Source organism: Pan paniscus, chromosome 1 (genome assembly GCF_029289425.2).
Source record: "Pan paniscus chromosome 1, NHGRI_mPanPan1-v2.0_pri, whole genome shotgun sequence".
NCBI classification, from domain to species: domain Eukaryota; kingdom Metazoa; phylum Chordata; class Mammalia; order Primates; family Hominidae; genus Pan; species Pan paniscus.
In genome coordinates, this window is record NC_073249.2 from 164,986,502 (window position 1) to 165,006,369 (window position 19,868).

Here is a 19,868-nt window from a genome sequence, read left to right on the forward strand (position 1 = left end):
CACCAGGTGATTTTGCTCGCCTCGGGTAAGTACATAACTATATCAGATACCTAATGGAGCCTAAGGAACATAGAATTCAACTCAAATATTAAATAGGGGTAAGAAAGGGGATCTGACTACATAGTTGCCTAGAATAAAATAAGCAAGAACTTCTTACAGAAAAGAGTGAGGATTTGGAAGGAACTGAGCAGTTAAAAAGAAGAAGGTTGTAATTTGGGGCCATTTGGACTTCTTAAACAAAGTTAATGGTAATTCTGTTAATAGTAAATGAAGAAGAAGAAAAATGATATCCAAATCTGGGATTTCAATACATTGGGTATGATAGGTGAGATATTTATAAATAGGAATTTCTGGCTGGGAGCAGTGGCTCAAGCCTGTAATCCCAGCACTTTGGGAGGCCGAGGTGGGTGGACCACTTGAGGTCAGGAGTTCAAGACCAGCCTGACCAACATGGAGAAACCCCGTCTCTACTAAAAATTCAAAAAAAAAAGCCAGGCGTGGTGGCTCACGCCTGTAATCCCAGCACTTTGGGAGGCCAGGGTGGGCAGATAGCCTGAGGTCAGGAGTTTGAGACCAGCCTGGCCAATGTGGTGAAACCCCATCTCTACTAAAAAATGCAAAAATTAGCTGGGCGTGGTGGTGGGCACCTGTAATACCAGCTACTCAGAAGGCTGAGGTAGGAGAATTGCTTGAACCCAGGAGACAGAGGCTGCAGTGAGCTGAGATCACACCACTGCACTCCAGCTTGGGTGACAGAGTGAGATTCCATCTCAAAAAAAAAAAATATATATATATATATATACACACACACACACACATTTATATATATGTGTATATACGTATATACACATATATGTATATATACGTATATACACATATATGTGTATATGTGTGTATATACATATATGTGTATATACATATATGTGTATATATACATATATGTGTATATATACATATATGTGTATATGTGTATATATACGTATATGTGTATATATACGTATATGTGTATATATACGTATATGTGCGTATATGTATATATACATATATGTGTATATATACATATATGTGCGTATATGTATATATACATATATGTGCGTATATGTATATATACATATATGTGCGTATATGTATATATACATATGTGCGTATATGTATATATACATATATGTGTATATATGTATATATACATATATGTGTATATATGTATATATACATATATGTGTATATATGTATATATACATATATGTGTATATATGTATATATACATATATGTGTATATATGTATATATACATATATGTGTATATACGTATATGTGTATATGTGTATATACATATATATGCGTATATACGTATATATACGCATATATATGTGTATATACACATATACACATATATATGTACATATATGTGTATATATCTGTATATATGTACACATATATATATACAAAAAATTATCCAGGCATGGTGGCGCATGCCTGCAATCCCACCTACTTGGGAGGCTGAGGCAGAAGAATCGCTTGAACCTGGGTGGCAGAGGTTGCAGTGAGCCAAGATTGCACCATTGCACTTCAGCCTGAGCAACAAGAGTGAAACTCCATCTCAAAAAAAAATAAAAAATAAATTAAATAAACATGAATTTCTCTTTTCTGTTTTTTTTTTTTCAAATAGAGAAGATTTTTTTTCTAAAAAGAGAAGAAAATAAGAACATAGAATTATTCTTAGGTAAATAACCCTCAGGCAAAAAAACCCAAAACAAACAACAACAAAAAAACCAAATCTTTAAAAAATGGACAAAGGACTTGAACAGACATTTCTCCAAAGAATACATAAAGATGGCCAAATAAGCACATGAAAGGATGCTCAATATCACTAATTGTTAGGATAATGCAAAACAAAACATAAGATAGCACTTTATACTCCTAAGAAGCAAACAGAAAGCCAACAAACAAGTGTTGGAGAGACTGTGGAGAAATCTGAAACCTTGTGCTTTGCTAATGGAAATATAAACTGGTGCAGCTGCTTGCTGTAGAAAACAGTATAGCTCCCCCAAAATTAAATATAGAATTAGCATATGATCCAGCAATTCCACTGCTGAGTATATACTAAAAAGAACTGAAAGCAGGGATTTCAACAGATATTTATATACCAATGTTCATAACACCGTTATTCGCAATGGCCAAAGGTAGAAACAACCTAAATATCCATCAACAGATGAATGGAAAAACAAAATGTGGTATATATGGTGGGGACCTATAGGAACCTCAGAGTTGGTATTGGTAGTGACAGGAGGCAGAGAAATTTAAGGGCAGGTCCCTGACAAAACCCCACCCTCAAGCCTAAAACCATGGCCCAAACTGAGAACTTCTAACCCTGTTTTCCTGCTCAAATGTTACCTTTTCCTAAACCACCCATGCCCTCGCCCTGCTCTATCCTGTGCCTATAAAGACCCTAGACTCAGCTGGCAGAGAGAAGAAGCAGCTGGATGTCAGGGACTACAGCTGGATATCAGAGAAAGGCAGCTTGACTTTAGAGGGACAGCTTGATGGTGAAACTCTGGAGAATAATCCAGCCAGAGATGGCTGGACTTCTGGGGAAGATTACCTACCCACCTCCCCATCTCCTTTGCAGCTCCCCTTCCCACTGAGAGCCACTTTATTGGCAATAAAATCCCCGCATTTACCATCCTTCAATTCATTCATGCAGCCTCATTTTTCCTGGATACCAGAAAGCGCTCAGGAGCCACTAGTGTGGATACAAAAGGCTGTCACACTGGCCCTTTGCCCTCGCTGGCAGAGGGCAGCCGCCTCACGTGAAAAGGCAGAGGGCTCACTGAACTGTTAACACTTAAGCCGTCCGCAGATGGCAGAGCTAAAAGATCACTGTAACACGCCCACTGGGGCTTCGGGGGTTGCACACACCTCCCCTAGATGCTGCCGCTGGGCCTGCACAGAATTTGCTCCTGCCAGTACCCAAAAACGCTTGCCCAGGCTCCTGCACCCGCTCACCTGAGCACTCCCCTCCCATGAGGGGTGAACGCTGCAGGTCTGAGTGAGTGGAGTTTACTCTTGCCAGTGCCAAAGCAGTCAGCTGGTTCCAGCATGCATGTACTCCAGTTCCCACCTTGTTCACTCACACACTCCCTCCCTCGAGGAGAGCAGTGGGCTGAGTAAACAGGGCACCTCTGTCACAAGTCCCACAAAGGGGTCAGGGGACTATCTGGCTTCAGTATGAAGATTATTATAAACTAAAGATACTTTAGATTTAACAGATGCAGAAAAAAGCCTTCTCAGAGCTTCCCTTATGTGACTAAGCAGCAAGTTCTAGGAAATGAGGCTATCAAACATTCCCTCTTGAGGTGGGTCGACCCCCAGGAAGATTGAGAGTAAGCTACTATAAATGCCCTCTTGAGGAATGGCAATAAGCAAACAGAAGGATCAGTGGCCCTGCATTTAAAAAATTATCAACATAATCAAAAATGTTATTTCCATTTGTTCTCCTAAAAACCCGTTTGTCTTTCCTAAACAAACCTAGTTGTTCTTCTCATAGAAGCCTTTTCTGTCCTCCCTTTCCCCATGTTACGTATGTAAACTCTAACTTTAATCACTTAGTGAGCTTGCTGCTTCTTTTGTGGCGTTCATGTGTGTATAAATAAACCTTTATTCTCCTGTTAATGCCTTATGTCAGTTTAATTTGCACTCTCCCAGGCACAAAATAGAGGGTAGAGGAGAAGTTTTTTCTCCGAGACTTATATCTATAAGGAAATATTTTATTCAACTTTTTTTTTTGAGACGGAGTCTCTCTCTGTTGCCCAGGCTGGAGTGCAGTGGCGCAATCTCAGTTCACTGCAACCTCTGCCTCCCAGTTTGAAGCGATTCTCCTGGCTCAGCCTCCCGAGTAGCTGGAACCACAGGCATGCACCACCATGCCTGGCTAATTTTTCTATTTTTAGTAGAGATGGGGTTTCACCATGTTGGCCAGGCTGGTCTCGAATTCCTGACCTGAAGTGATCCACCCACCTTGGCCTCCCAAAGTGCTAGGATTACAGGCATGAGCCACCATGCCCGGCCTATTCAACTTTAAAAAGGGAGGAAATTCTGACATATTCTACAACATGGATGAATCTTAAAGACATTACACTAAGTGAAAGAGCCAGACACAAAAGAAAAATATTGTACCATTCCACTTTTTTCAGTTGCTTTAGTATAGTCAAATTCTTAGAGATAGAAAATAAAATAGTGGTTGGTTGGCAGGGGATAGAGAGAGAGGAGAAAGATCAGATTATTGTTTAATGAGTAGAGTTTCAGTGTGGGATGATAAGATCTGTAGCGACATGGTGGCCATGTTTACACAAAAATGTACATGTACTTAATGCCACTGAACTATATACCTAAAAATGATTAAAATGGTAAATTGTGTGTTGTGTGTATTTTACTATAACTAAAAAAACCCCAGATCTATAGACCTTTAGTATTTTTACTCTTCAGCTAAAATGAAGTATGAGGGTGGAAGAGAAAGATAAAGTTTGAAGTAGTTAGGTACCATTTGCCCTCCACAAATATAGCTGACATCTATAGCCCCAAATGGATATTACAACCAAGACAGAAATAATAATGTTCCTTCACCCTTTGGGAGGGCACCCTCTAGAAGAGTATTGGGAATTACATATTTGTAAGCGATTTGAATGTGTTTTTAAAATCTTCTCAGAGCTTATAATATTAGATAATATTATTAGATAAATTATCACAAGGGTCCATCAGCAATACAATGGGGGCAAATATTCAAGCTCATCCTGATCAATGGGTGTAAGTGTTCATCACTGTGGAAGGGAGGAAAAGAGCCAATACCTTAAGAAAGCACATATAATTACTTAAAGAAAATAAAATACTGTTTAGGCAAGAAACATTCGGGCTGAAATAGTCTTACTCAATGCTGGTTTGGGGAGCCTATAGAGGTTACCTTTACAGCCTGCGTGAGGATTGGCATAAAAAAAAAAAATTTTACAGATTTTAAAATATGAATGTTTAAGTAAACTTCCAGAGTAAATATTATAAATATACATTTGACTGTTTCATCTACAGCCTTAAAAGTGTATACATTAAAATAAACTGATATTTCAGGTTGCCTTTTATTTCGGTAAACAGAAAATTTTCTTTTTATGGAAGAAAATGGCAATAACAAGCAAGTATGGCTGAATCAGTAATGAGAAATAAAAAGAGGGAAGCTAGGAAATTTAACATAGATTTAGTAATCAGCATATGCATTCTTCAAATTGTAAGCACTGACTGTTGTTTTAAACACGCCTCTTGAAGAACACTTTAACAAACAATAGAGTAAGTGGTTATGTCAGAGGTGCTTGAACCAGAGCAACTCCATCTTGAATAGCGCTGGGTAAAATGAGGCTGAGACCTACTGGGTTGCATTTCCAGATGGTTAAGGCATTCTAAGTCACAGGATGAGACACGATGTTGGCACAAGATACAGGTCATAAAGACCTTGCTGATAAAACGGTTGCAGTAAAGAAGCCGGCCAAAACCCACCAAAACCAAGATGGCAACGAGAGTGACCTCTGGTCGTCCTCACTGCTACACTCCCACCAGCGCCATGACAGTTTACAAATGCCACGGTAACATCAGGAAGTTACCCTATATGGTCTAAAAAGGGGAGGCATGAATAATCCACCCCTTATTTAGCATAAAATCACAAAATAACTACAAAAATGGGCAACCAGTAGCCCTCAGGACTGCTCTATCTATGGAGTAGCCATTCTTTTATTCTTTTACTTTCCTAATAAACTTGCTTTCATTTTACTCTATGGATTCGCTCAAATTTTTCTTATGCGAGGTCCAAGAACCCTCTCTTGGCATCTGGATCAGGACCTCTTTCCGATAACAGTTATATTGTGAAGAGCATCAATACAAACTTATAAGAGGGATTTTTTTTTAACTTAACGTTATACAAATGACACTTGAGATAAGAATAAAATTTTGAGTGACAGTACAGATTCAAAAATTGCTGTATCTCAAACAACCTAGTTAGAAATGAAGATATATTTGGAAAGCTGTGTTAAACGATCAAAAAGTGATTCTAGTGATAATGTAGATACTGACATTAAATATGCACTGAAGAATTCAAATAAAATTATATAATTAAATACGAGAATAGGCAAAAAAATTTAACATCTCACAAGTTTTCAAATTGAATGTTTAACTAAACTTACAAAGTAAATATCATAAGTATACATTTGACCATTTCATCTATAGCCTTCAAAGTTTATATATGAACTGGTATTTCAGGTTGCCTTTTATTTGGGTACATAGAAAATTATCTTTTAATAGAAGAAAACAGAACAAGGGAATTTTTATGAATATTCAGTAATCTTTCCAATTTGATTCATATAACTGAATATGTATGCTGTTTGGCGTTAAGCACTGACAGATATGAGAGGGACTGGCAAATATAGAAAGTACCAACGTCAATGGAGCACACCAGATTCCATGTGACCTCTTTCCAGAGGCAACCAGGCATCATTCACATATTCCAAAAACATCTGTTGTCTGGTACACTGCCCAGGGCCCTCTATCATGGTGAATCCTCCAGCGTCACATAAATACAACCAGCACAGCACCTTGCCCAACAGAGGAAGCCACCAGCATTTGCATGAGGGACAAAGTGAGGAAATGTCTAAGGGAGGCAAGGGCAGAAACACCCTCTATCTGCCCACTGAGAGAACACCTGAAGCCACACTTTGCACATCACAACAGGAAAGGTGCCAACCTCAGAGAGGGAAGCAACACGCTGCATATGAACATATTACTAAGCTGTCTTTTTAAAAACATCCCCATACAGTAAGTCTGTTTCCATTTGCCTAAAAGTTAATTTGGGGCAGGAAATAAAAAAATATATATATTTTTTAAAGTCCTTAATTCAGGATTCCAATTAGTGACTGCTTGACTATAATTTTATGAAAAATAAAGTTTTTTGGTGATATAATAGTAAAGGCAAATCTATTAAAATATAATGCTCTTCACTGGGCACATTGGCTCCTACCTGTAATCCCAGCACTTCGGGAGGCCGAGATGGGAGATGGGAGATGGGCGATGCTTGACCCCAGGAGTTCAAGACCAGCCTGGGCAACATGGCAAAACTCCATCTCTACAAAAAAATTAAAAAAAAAAAACAAAACTAGCCAGGCATGGTGGTACATGCCTGTGGTCCCAGCAGCTCAGGAAGCCGAGGTGAGAGGATCCATGGAGCCTGGGAGGTCGAGGCTGCCGTGAGCCATGAATGTGCCACTGCACTGCACTCCAGCCTGGGTGACAAAGAGAGGCCCTGTCTCAAAAAAAAAAAAAAAAAAAGGGAAAAGAAAATTTTATATACATATATATATACGTGTATATATATATATATATATACACGTATATATATACACACACACAATGCTTTCCCTCCAAGTTGTAAATAAATAGCATCTCAAGTGTAAAGATAATTTTCTAGAGTTGAGTGCTTTTAGCATCATACATAACACAGAGAACAATGTGGGTGACCAAGATATAAACAAGAATATGTATGTACTAACTTGGCCTTGATTTTGCCTGATAAATATACTATGTGAAAAATATACAGCTGTGTTTCCCCAGGGAATTTTTTTTTTTAAATCACAAATGTTAAAAGAACTCTTCTTTGAAATGAGAAATTGGAAAAACATCACTAAAAAAGCAAAGCAAAAAGCCCTAAAACAACAGCAAGGCAACTGCAGTTTATTGACCCCCATGAGAAGATGTGAAATACAGAAAAGATGAGCTTATACTTACAGCTAGACACTGGATGACACATCTTGTAAACAGTGACGACTTACGGAAAGGCCCATTTAAAAACAAACAACATTGAAGTGACATGAGTTAGAGACAGGGACAGGCGAGGAGAGCAGAAGGGGAGGTGTGGAATATCTATTCTAATCTCTTACCACATTTTCAGGGCAATAGCCATACGGCTGTGCCTCCTGGGAATAGACAGTCCTCCCGGTTCTTGCCTCTTGAGACTCGGATGGTTCATTATCATGCAACCACTGTGTACCAAAGTGAAGTTCATTCACAGAGGGCACAGGAGTGGCCTCTTGAATGTGCGACAAGGGATACAACTCCATGGATGGTGAGGGATCTTGATATAACTCATATTCTTCATCAACAAGCATTTCTCTTTCTTCATCCATTTCCTGCAATCTAGGAGTCAGAAATTCATGCATCTCCCAGGCCTCCTTGCTTTGCTCTATCTCTTTTTGTTGGGAATGGAAAGACTTTCCCAGATCTAGAAATGGTTCATCCACAAGTTCTTCTTTAAAATATGGTTCATCTCTAAATCCCTATAAATAAAAGATGCAAAAAATGTGAAGTTACGCCTGTCCTGAAGCTGCACTATACAGATAAACTGGAAAATTTTCAAACGCTGGCGTGACTGCATATGCCAAGGCACAGCTAACATGCACAGCTCTCCACAGCAAACATGGAGAAACACAAGCTCACCTCCACACAATCCTTAACCCAGAAGGGGGACAAATAGTAAATTATGAGGCAGAAATCTGTCCTTGGCAAGGTGAATGATTTTGCTAAAACGTTCATTATACATTAACCACCTGACAATTCTCCACTAGAAATAGGAATTTTGTTAAACTCTTACACTAAATATTTAACCCATAAAAAGTAGTAAATAAGTATACATACACTGCAAGCTATTATTTAAGAAAGCAAAGACTTAAAAGGTCAGGATTTTCAAGCTTAAATAACTCAAAAGAAATTATAACTATCTGAATGTTCAGAAAACATTCTCTATAAACTAAAGATATGGGGAGTATGTCTCTACTTTGAGTATGACTCTTTTATAATATAAAAAATAACAAATCTTATTTTTCATCTGTGTTGAAAATAAATAAGAAGGAATGAATACAGTATTTTAAAAATTAATTTATATTTCACTAATCAGAATAGCTAGTGCATACCACTGAAACTAAATGTGCAGAAACTGTGTGGGTTCCTGGCTAAAACCTGGCATATAGATTTGCTCAGACCATGACCTATCTCTGGAGAACCTCTGGGTGCTGGGCATAATGAGGTCCTCTTCTTTCTAAGAGATCAAAGATCTTTCCTATTTTAAGTCTTATTCTTTACTACCAAGAGGTAAATTCCTGGAATAAATCTATTCTTTTCTATTGTCTTCTCCTTGCAGCTAAACATCATTGTAGTGAAGCTTTTAAATTAACACAGTAGGACTGGGCATGGTGGCTCATGCCTGTAATCCCAGCACTTTGGGAGGCCAAGGCAGGAGGATCTCTTGAGTACAAGAGTTCTAGACCAGGCTGGGCAATATAGTGAGCCCCCATCTCTACAAAAAAATTTAAAAATTAGCCAGGCATGGTGGCATGCGCCTGTGGTGCCAGCTACTTGGGTGACTGAGGCAAAGAATTGCTTGAGCCAAGGAGACTGATGCTGAAGTGAGCTATGATCACACCACTGCCCTCCAGCCTGGACAACAGAGCAAGATACCATCTCAAAAAAAAAAACAACAACAAAAACTGAAAACAGTAATACTGCCCTGTATTTTTTTTTAATGTGGTTAGAGGATGTATTTGAACACATCATATGGTTATGAAATTTTTAAAATGTCGGCACTAAAAAATATAATAGACATCATAGAAACATATATCATCTTGAGACACTGTCTACATATTATGCAAAGAATATCACTAGACAGTTGTTATCAAGTAAAGCAAAACCATACTCTAACTGCAAAGAGCAACATAAGTATAATTCCTTTTAAGAATAAAAAAGGAAAGCTTCAAAATAAATTTTCTAAAATTAAAGCATAAGGTAGGGTTTGACTAAATAACTCTTCTTTAGAAAGTATTCAATATGAATACTTTTTGTGTAGTTCCATTTTTATAGCATTTTAAATGCAGGTCTATTTTCAACAATATGTTCTACCATCCAAAATTTTAGGAATACATTAGTGTATGTTGTTCTTTGAAAATGCTTTACGTCGTGCCTTTATCATTTAGAGGCAATGTGATATGGAAGGAAAGAATTTAGTTTTAAAAAAATAGGCTGGGCGTGGTGGCTCACGTCTGTAATCTCAGCACTTCGGGAGGCCGAGGTGGGCACATCACCTGAGGTCAGGAGTTCAAGACCAGCCTGGCCAACATGGCGAAACCCTGTCTCTACTAAAAACACAAAAATTAGCCAGGCGTGGTGGCGCACGCCTGTAGTCCCAGCTACTTGGAAGGCTGAGGCAGGAGAATCGCTTGAACCTGGGAGGCAAAGGTTGCAGTGAGCCGAGATCACACCACTGTACTCCAACTTGGGTGACAGAGTGAGAGTCTGTCAAAAAAAACAAAATAACAACAACAACTATATATATATGTATATATACAATGAGGCCAGGCACAATGGCTCACACCTGTAATGCCAGCACTCTGGGAGGCTGGGGCAGGTAGATTGCTTGAGCTCAGGGGTTCAAGACCAGCCTGGGCAACGTGATAAAACCTCATCTCTACCAAAAATACAAAAAATTAGCTAGACGTGGTAGCACATGCCTGTGGTCCCAGCTACTCAGGAGGCTGAGGTGGGTGGATCACTTGAACCTGGGAGGCAGAGGTTACAGAGATCCCAGATCCCACCACTGCACTCCAGCCTGGGTGACAGAGGGAGATCCCATCTCAAAAAAGAGAGAGAGAGAGAAAGGAGGATTAGTTCATTTATATCTATTTAGCCAGGGATGGGGACAAGCTTTTGTCTTCTTTATGTCTTTATTTATTTCTACTTAGCCAAAGGATAAGGACAAGCTTTTGTCTTATTTTCTTTTTATTCTTTCTACATAGAAATTTTAGCTCATAGCAAATCATTCAAATGGGAAATAAATTTATTAAATACCTTGGGTGCTTCGAGTATTAAAGATGAATTTATATCATGAATTGTTCCTGAAAATTCAGTCTTGTCTTCATTACTGCTTGAATGTAAAATATAACAACTTTCTTCTTCATTATCTTCCTGAAAATATAAACCACTTTTATTTATAAATAAGAAAATATTGTGGGGTGGGGGGCAAGGGGAGGGAGAGCATTAGGACAAATACCTAATGCAAACGGGGCTTAAAACCTAGATGATGGGTTGATAAGTGCAGTAAATCACCATGGCACACGTATACCTATTTAACAAACCTGAACATTCTGCACATGTATCCCAGAACTTAAAGTAAAAGAAAGAAAGAAAAAAGAAAAGATTCATTCACGTAAAAAAAAAAAAAAGAAAGAAAGAAAGAAAGAAAGAAAATATCCTGGTTTCAAACTCTTCAGATTCTCATCTTTCCTTTAAGACAAATACACAACACAAAATTTATTCAAATTGTTTCATTAGAACAAACTTTCTTTAATAACTAAAAAGAACTCCATATTCAGGTCAGAGCTTCCCAAACTTTTTAAAGTATTTCTTAAAGAAAAATCACTTTCCCAGGAATAGACCTTGTATATATAACTATGTACCTGGCACAAAATTAAGTACTGTAAATATATTTAATATATTAATTAATACATTAATATATACTCTAAAACGTGGGTCCTCTTATTAGCCCTATTTTACTGGTGAGCAAAAGTGGACACAGTAATTTGCCAAACACTACATATCCCAAAATTTCGACCCTGGCTGTCTGGTACTAGAGCCTATGTTCACAATTATCATGCCATGCAATCCTCATCTTTTTTTTTTTTTTTTTAAATTGAGACAGAGAGTCTCGCTGTGTCACCCAGACTGGAGTGCAGTGGTGTAATCTTGGCTCACTGCAACCTCCACTGCCCCAGTTCAAGCGATTCTCCTGCCACAGCCTCCAAAGTAGCTGGGACTACAGGCGAGCAACACCTTGCTGGCTAATGTTTTTGTATTTTTAGTAGAGACGAGGTTTCGCCATGTTGGGCAGGCTGGTCTTGAACTCCTGACCTCCCAGGTGATCTGCCCGCCTCCGCCTCCCAAAGTGCTGGGACTACAGGCGTGAGCCACCGCGTACAGCCAATCCTCATCTTACAGATGAGCAAAGTGGAAGCTGATGAGGTTGAATAACTGGCACAAGGACACGTAGCCTTGCAAACCACATAACTAAGCAAAAACCCATAGCTGTCTGGCTCAAGAGTTTTATTGTCAGTTCTGCTCCATTACTTCTGAAGATATAATGCAGTTTTTAAAGTCATTTCAGCCAGGGCGTGGTGCCTCACATCTGTAGTTCCAGCACTTTGGGAGGCTGAGGCAGAAGCATCACTTCAGCCCAGGAGTTCAAGACCAGCCTGGGCAACATGGAGAGACCCCATCTCTATTTTTATGTTAAATAATAAAAATAAGTCATTTCATTCATTTTTGGGGTCTGATATATTTGAGGCTGCACTTATCAACCTGTCACCTAGGTTTTAAGCCTCTTTTTAGAAAAGAGCTAAGATGAAAATATATAACATGAAGTGTATAGATATATACATACTATAGCTATATAAATACAAGACTTAATACAAATAATTTGTTCTCATCACCATTATATTCACAGTCTTTCTGCTCTACCCTGACTTGGGATCTGCTTATTCACATTCTCTGTCCCCACTTGCACTGTGGATTGAGTAAATGTTCAGTAAACATTAGTTAATTAGGCCAGGCGCAGTGCCTCACACCTGTAATCCCAGCACTTTGGGAGGCCGAGGCGGGTGGATCACCTGAGGTCAGGAGATTGAGACCAACCTGCCCAGCATGGAGAAACACTGTCTCTACTAAAAACACAAAAATTAGCTGGGCATGGTGGCGCATGCCTGTAATCTCAGCTACTCGGGAGGCTGAGGCAGGAGAATCACTTGAACCCGGGAGGTGGAGGTTGCGGTGAGCTGAGATCACGCCATTTGCACTCCACCCTGGGCAACAAGAGTGAAACTCCATCTCAAAAAACAACAACAACAAAAAATTAGTTAATTAGATAAGTGGCTGTCAATTTTACTATGAGAGAGAGAGAAGGGGAGAGAGAGAGGGAGAGAGAGAGAGACACCTCAGAGAAGATCCATGCCTGGTTCCTTGAATCACTATTTGTAGCTCATGAGCAGTTTTCCCAGAAGACCCCAGATGTTAAAGGAAGCTTACTTAGTAGTTAAAAAGAAAAAAAATTCTTGAAGTTGACCTTTCTCTCAATCCCTTCATTGGCCTCCCACTCCTAAGTAATCTTGGCAGCCTTGGCCTCACTGAGGGAGGCCTGGGTGAAGTTCCACCCACAATCATTATGTTCCAAAACACTCTCAGAGTAATGCTCCAAGGTCCTTCCACCAGAAATAGCACGAGGATCCACACCCAGTTGCTACCAACTCGTTTTTGTTTTGTTTTATTAAATGGCCCGAGACTTCCTAAAACTGCTTGAAGGTAAAGGCTCTGCTGTTGAAGTGCTCTAGGACACAAATAGTTTGGGATGTCCCCATGCAGCCACACTAATCTGGCAAATAACCATCAGGGAAAATCTAGACAAAGTTCCTGCTACAACCCAAAACATTAAGAAGATGAGGTCCCATAAAAACATAATAGTTTTCCTGTCCTTAATTTATCTAAAACACAAACCAAGCACCTCATGGCATCATCTGTTGACCACGGCAATACCCACACCAAATACACAAAAGGTCAAGAATTACTTAGCTATGTGCTATATTCCACTTTGAAATATTTAAAGTGTCTGATAGATGTAATACACAGGCCAGAATAAAAAAGTAATACATGAAGACCACCTTTTGGTCTCCCATGCAAAAATACCGTATGCTGTACATGAATCTATTTATATATGATTGATACAGTTTGTATATTTGTCTCTGCCAAAATCTTATGTTGAATTTTAATCCCCAAAGCTAGAGGTGGGGCCTGGTGGGAGATGTTTGGGTGATGGGGGTGGATCCCTCATGGCTTGGTGCTGTCTTCGCGATGGTGAATGAATGAGTACTCATGTGATCCTGGTGGTTTAAAAGTGTGTGGCATGGCCAGCTGTGGTGGCTCACGCCTGTAATCTCAGCACTTTGGGAGGCCAAGGCAGGTGGATTGCCTGAGCTCAGGAGTTCAAGACCAGCCTGGCCAACATGGTGAAACCCTGTCTCTACTAAAAATACAAAAATTAGCTGGGCGTGGTGGTGAGCGCCTGTAGTCCCAGCTACTTGAAGGCCAAGGCAGAAGAATTGCTTGAACCTGGGAGATGGAGGTTGCAGTGAGCCGAGATTGCACCACTGCACTCCAGCTTGGATGACGGAGTGAGGCTCTGTCTCCAAAAAGAAAAAAAAGTATGGCTCTGTGGCATCCCCCACCCCACTCCAACTCTCTCTCACTCCTGCTTTTGCCATAAGAGTGCCTGCCCCCACTTTGTCTTCTGCCGTGAGTAAAAGCTCCCAGAGGCCTCCCCAGAAGCAGATGCCACCATGCTTCCTGTACAGCCTGTAGAACTGTGAGCTAATTAAACCTCTTTCTTACAAATTGCCCAGTCTCAGGTATTTCTTCACAGCCATGCAAGAACAGCCTAATACAATGAACACATCTATCTATATTTACCTATCCATCTATCTATACATATGAGCACTTATAGTATGTTATTCGTATGTTAAGTTAAAATGTTTCATACATTAAAGAATTGGAGTTAAAAAAATACCTTCGGAATTCTCTAGTCTTGTTCAGTCTTTTCAAAGATGAAAAAAATAGGCTTAGAGAAGTGGTATAACTATTGATCAAATTACTAGTACGATGTTTCTCAAAGTACAAAATTCTGCATCAGAATTACACAGGTGACCCATTGAAGAGGTAGATTCCTGAAGAGCATATCAGAATTACTAAATGAGAATCTCTGGGAGTAGAACCTGGGAAACTGCATTTTAACTACCTCTCAGGTGATTCTTATATATATTACATATCTTTAAGTTTGAAACCTACTGGGCTAACTCATAGCAAAGCCAGGGGGCAGAGCCCAGGTTTCTAGAAATCCAGACTAACAATTTATTACAACCAAGCTATCTGTTTCAGACATGCTGCATACAAACTAGGCAAGTGACAACATAGTAAGACAGGCATGTAGAGCACTGTGGCTAAGAGCACAGGGTTTGAAGGTGCCCTGCTGGGTGCACATTACAACTCTGCCCCTTACTAGTTATAAGACCTTGGGTAAGTTACTCAATTCTCTGTGCCTCGATTGATTCATCTGTAATGAGGGTAACAAAAGGACTATTCTTAAAGTTGCTGTAAGGATTAGGTTAGTTAATAGTTAATAAGTGTAAAGGGCTTGAAAGAATGACATTTAGTAAGCACTTAATAATAATAAAACTGGCTGAAAATCATCATCATTAAGTTTTTGTTGGTGGTGGTGGTGGTGGTTTGTTTTTTGCATTAGAGGCCTCCAGAGCACCATAACTGTAATGTAGCCTTCAGTCATAAGCAGTAACCTGACCATAAGATAAAGCAACAAGATGACTTCAAGATGGTTTGACATTATAGGGGTTCTTGATGCTAGGAGTTACAAGGTGCTTTGATGGAGAGAAAAGCATATTAAACGCTCAGTGTTATATGGTTAAAATGCTATAGCTGCAAGGATTTCAACTTATCATACCATCTTGACACCATTCCCAAATGAAAGTTAAAATGGATACTTATTTTAATTTACATATAAGAATAGCCAGGTGCAATGCCTCACACCCCTAAAAAAGCACTTTGGGAGGCCAAGGCAGGCAGATTGCCTGAGCTCAGGAGTTCAAGACCAGCCTGGCCAACATGGTGAAACCCCATCTCTACTAAAAATACAAAAAATTAGTAGCCAGGCACAGTGGCACATGCCAGTAATCCCAGCTACTTGAGAGGCTGAGGCAGGAGAATCGCTTGAACCCAGGAAGTGGTTGCAGTGAGCCAAGATCGTGCCACTGCACTCCAGCCTGGATGACAGAGAGAGACTCTGTCCATAAAATAATAATAATAATAATTTACATATAAGAAATGTTCTGAGAGCTTAGAAGTCTGTGCTAAAAGCGTAAAGATGAAAATAGTAGTAAGAGTGGTAGTAGTAGAATTAGCAACATTAGCAGCTAGTATTTATGTAATAATATGCTATGCACTTAATGAATATAACCTTTAAATCCCAAAACCCTATGAGGTAGACTTTATTTTTTCTGATATTGTAAGTCAAGGACATTAAGAAACCTGCCCAAGGTCACACACATAGTAAACAGTAGAACAGAAATTCTTGGCCAGGTATATGTGTCTCCAAAATCCATGTTTTTAACTGTTGCACTATTATCACTTCCTATATTAACAAAATACAACACTTACCACCAAAGGCTTACAGATGCCAAGGTGTACTAGGCCTGGTGGCACAGCTTTCAATATTTCCACAGCTTCAGCAAGTGAGGTGTTGTCCAAACAGTATTCATTGACTGAGACCAGGCGGTCTCCAGGTAATAGTCCCCCACTTCTTTCTGCTACACCATCTGCTACCAGGGAGCGGATCACAATCACTGATCTTGTAGGATCTAAAGGGTCCTGTGAATCGAGCAAAGAAGAAAGATGAGTCCATGCACTGAAAATAAATATGCAGCCTTAGGACAGCTTGAGTTGACCGATGAATCTTATTTGACCACTTACTTCATGTGTCTGGCACTCTGGTGATAATCTTCTAAACAGGTAAAAATAAATTAAAATCTCACTCTAAGCCAGGTATGGTTGTACACCTCTGTATAATTCCAGCTTCTTGGGAGGCTGAGGTGGGAGGACTGCTTGAGCTCAAGAGTTTGAGATTAGCCTAGGCAATATAGCAAGACCTTGCTAGAAAAAGTTTTTGTAATTAAAAAAATTAAAAGGCCAGGTGCAGTGGCTCATGCCTGTAATCCCAGCACTTTGGGAGGCCAAGGCAGGAGGATCGCTTGAGCCCAGGATTCAAGACCAGCCTGGACAACATGACGAAATCCCATTTCCGCAAAATATACAAAAATTAGCCAGGTGTGGTAGTGTGTGTTTGTAGTCCAAACTACCAGGGAGGTGGAGCAGGGGGTGCTGAGGTGGAAGGATTGCTTCAGCCCAGGAAGTCAAGGCTGCAGTGAGCTGTGGTTCAGAGCTCACTGCAGAGCTGTGGTGACAGAGCAAGACCCTGTCCCAAAAAATAAATAAATAAAACATCACGCAAATATCAGGTTGTATCAAGGTGAAAATATAATCTTAACAATTTCAGTGGCATGTCTGAGTGCTCAAAATATATAGATTTCCTGTTAAAATTTTTGGTGATTGATATTTGGTTGGACCATACGAGGTCTGGGAACAGCTGGGCAAGATTCTCTGACATTCTCAAGCACAGTCATATGATGGACCAAAGATAAGCCTGTCTGTTACTCCTCTAGAGCCGTAAGTAAGCTCCAAGAAAAGCATGAACGTAATCATAAATATAAAATGGGAAATGATACTCCGTTCTTATACCTTCACCAGTAGTACAGAATCCTCCTATAAAACCACACAAATCCAGAAAAGACATGGAAACCATGGAAGATTCCACTGTATTTTAAAAAGTATATTTATAAATAATGTGACCTAAAATTATGATATAGTACCCTTAGGTCACAACTATTCCAATACATACTTAAATATGAATTTATGAACAAAAGCAACACACAGATCTTTCACCCGTTGGGAGGGCCCCATATTTCTTGATATTAAACACCGAGGACAACATTGACATTCAATACATCTGGTTAATGAAAACCAATTTATGTCTCCACTATTGTTTTTTAATTTATTTAACCAACTGATATATAGCACTTACTATATGTTGGGCTTGACAATCACTAACTTATCTAATCCTTACATCTCCAGGATGTAGGCAAATTTATTGTCTGTGTTTTACAGATGACGAAACCGAGGCTCAGAAAGTTAAGGAAACTAGTCAATATCACCCAGTGTATATGTGGCATAGCCAGAATCCAACCAGGCAGCCTGGCTCTTAAGTCCTTACTCTTGACCACCTCACTCTGCAGCTTGCTCTGCATCATTAATGGTCAGAAGAAACGGGAAACAAAGAGTTGTAAATTGAGAAGAAAGAAATATTCATATGGCCATCTTATGATTGAGCAGAGTCTCTTAATTTGTCGTAATGGTGGAGGTGTATGGCACTATTACTGAACTTCTAACTTAGCAAGGGAGAGAAAAAATGACATCCCAATCACAGCAGCATTCACGTTGGTTTCTCTATGCTTCTCCCATTGTTTCATTATGCACATGCTGTTCCACAAGGCAACATATTGTAACCTGAGATTCTACTACTCTAGCCTCTCTTAAAACCTTCCAGAGAAAGTAGAGAAAAACTGCTAGGTTTTGTGTGGGAATTATAAAACTTTGGAATTAGCAAAGTAAGAACTTGCCAAGTTCCCAGCTATGTCTGTTTGAAGTGGCTGATGATTCTTTTGAAGTTTTCTGATCCAGTTTTCTATGCCTCTGTGTTTCAAACATCAGTGTTCATTTTCAAAGTACTGCATGGAATTTTAACCAAATATACCATATTTAAATCAACAAAGGCTACACAGCTAATTCCTTGAAGAATGCCTTCAAATGTAACTTATCTTGCTTTTTGCAACTAACCCTGCCTTTCTACCCCCGAGTCAAGAGACTCTTCAAAATTTTCTTACATGCTCTGATGTAATATAACACCACATATTTATGAAGAGGATTAAAAGTAAAAAAGAGCCCAGGGAACTCACTAATAAAGCAGTGTTAAACTATAATTACACCAGTATTTTCAAGTAGAGGGAGCTATTGCATAGGAAGAGAACAGAAGAGAACCAAAAAGTACAGTGGCATATCAGCAGGCAATCGACGTGGTAATATAAAAGAGCTGTCTATTTTGTCACTGGCAACCATGAATCACAACACACTTTTCATCCTGAAATATGAAACCATTACATTTTAAGTTTGACACACTAATAAATAAGCTGTACAATTATTTCCTTCATTTAGGATGTCAGTTTTTGATGAAAGGCTTTTATATTCGGGGGAGAAGGGAGACTACATAATAGCTTATTCCTCTCATGAACTGCCCAGCAGCTAACATTACTTCATATTAATAATTCCTACACTTCCTTAGAGAAAACTGCAACAGCAAAATATACCAAAAGCAAATAAATGGTTGCACCAAGTTGTTTGTGAACAATCTCTGCAGTTTCAGATAACACCAAAATTTTAAAATATTATTTTTAACCCAAATAGGTGAGGAGGTTTTCAAAATGCAACCCACTGAATTGATAATTTAGGAACATTCTAAAGGACGATTCACCAGAAGGAAATGGAAATAGACTTCTACCCTTGAAAGGTGAATATATTTTCCTTATTGCCAGAAAAGTCATTGTGAGCACTAATTTACACAAAGTGAGGCCTTCTTTAGACCTCAAACTAGTGACAGGAATGCTTTCTTACTAAAATGTATTCAGGTTTAGACCACTAGTTATGCTAAACACTAAATCCAATCTACCACCCCTTTTCCTGGACGACAGAACCCAAAGGCAGCTTCTTCGTCATTTGGGGGGCAGGGAGGGGACAAACTAGCTACCTCTGAAGATGCCCCATTATGTATAATCACTGCTTCATTTTTTATGATGACTTTTCTGCCTGTGATTTCCCACGTAGCTGAATGAAATCGCTTTAATGAGTAACAGTCATTTCCTTTCATTTCCTTTACATCACATGCAGCAGCCACCCTATGGAAAAACAGCAGCTGCTACTGCCTACTGAGGTGGCTGCTATTCTTGAGGCTTTGCTGCATAAAAATGCTCAAACACCAGCCTGACTCAGGCTGCTTCTCATCAGAAAGGTCCATTTTCT

General features: G+C 39.3%; 1 protein-coding gene across 7 annotated transcripts in view; it reads right to left on the reverse strand.

Annotated features, from left to right (window-relative positions):
- PATJ (PATJ crumbs cell polarity complex component) overlaps window positions 1-19,868 on the reverse strand; it is a 422,746-nt gene that overhangs the window by 292,142 nt on the left and 110,736 nt on the right. For all 7 annotated transcript variants that reach the window (XM_057298703.2, XM_034966355.3, XM_034966351.3 and 4 more), the window contains exons 18-20: window positions 16,341-16,550; window positions 10,920-11,036; window positions 7,964-8,359 (exon numbers count right to left, since the gene is read on the reverse strand). In XM_057298703.2, the coding sequence (XP_057154686.2) occupies window positions 7,964-8,359; window positions 10,920-11,036; window positions 16,341-16,550 (723 nt within the window). The remainder of the gene's footprint in view (window positions 1-7,963; window positions 8,360-10,919; window positions 11,037-16,340; window positions 16,551-19,868) is intronic.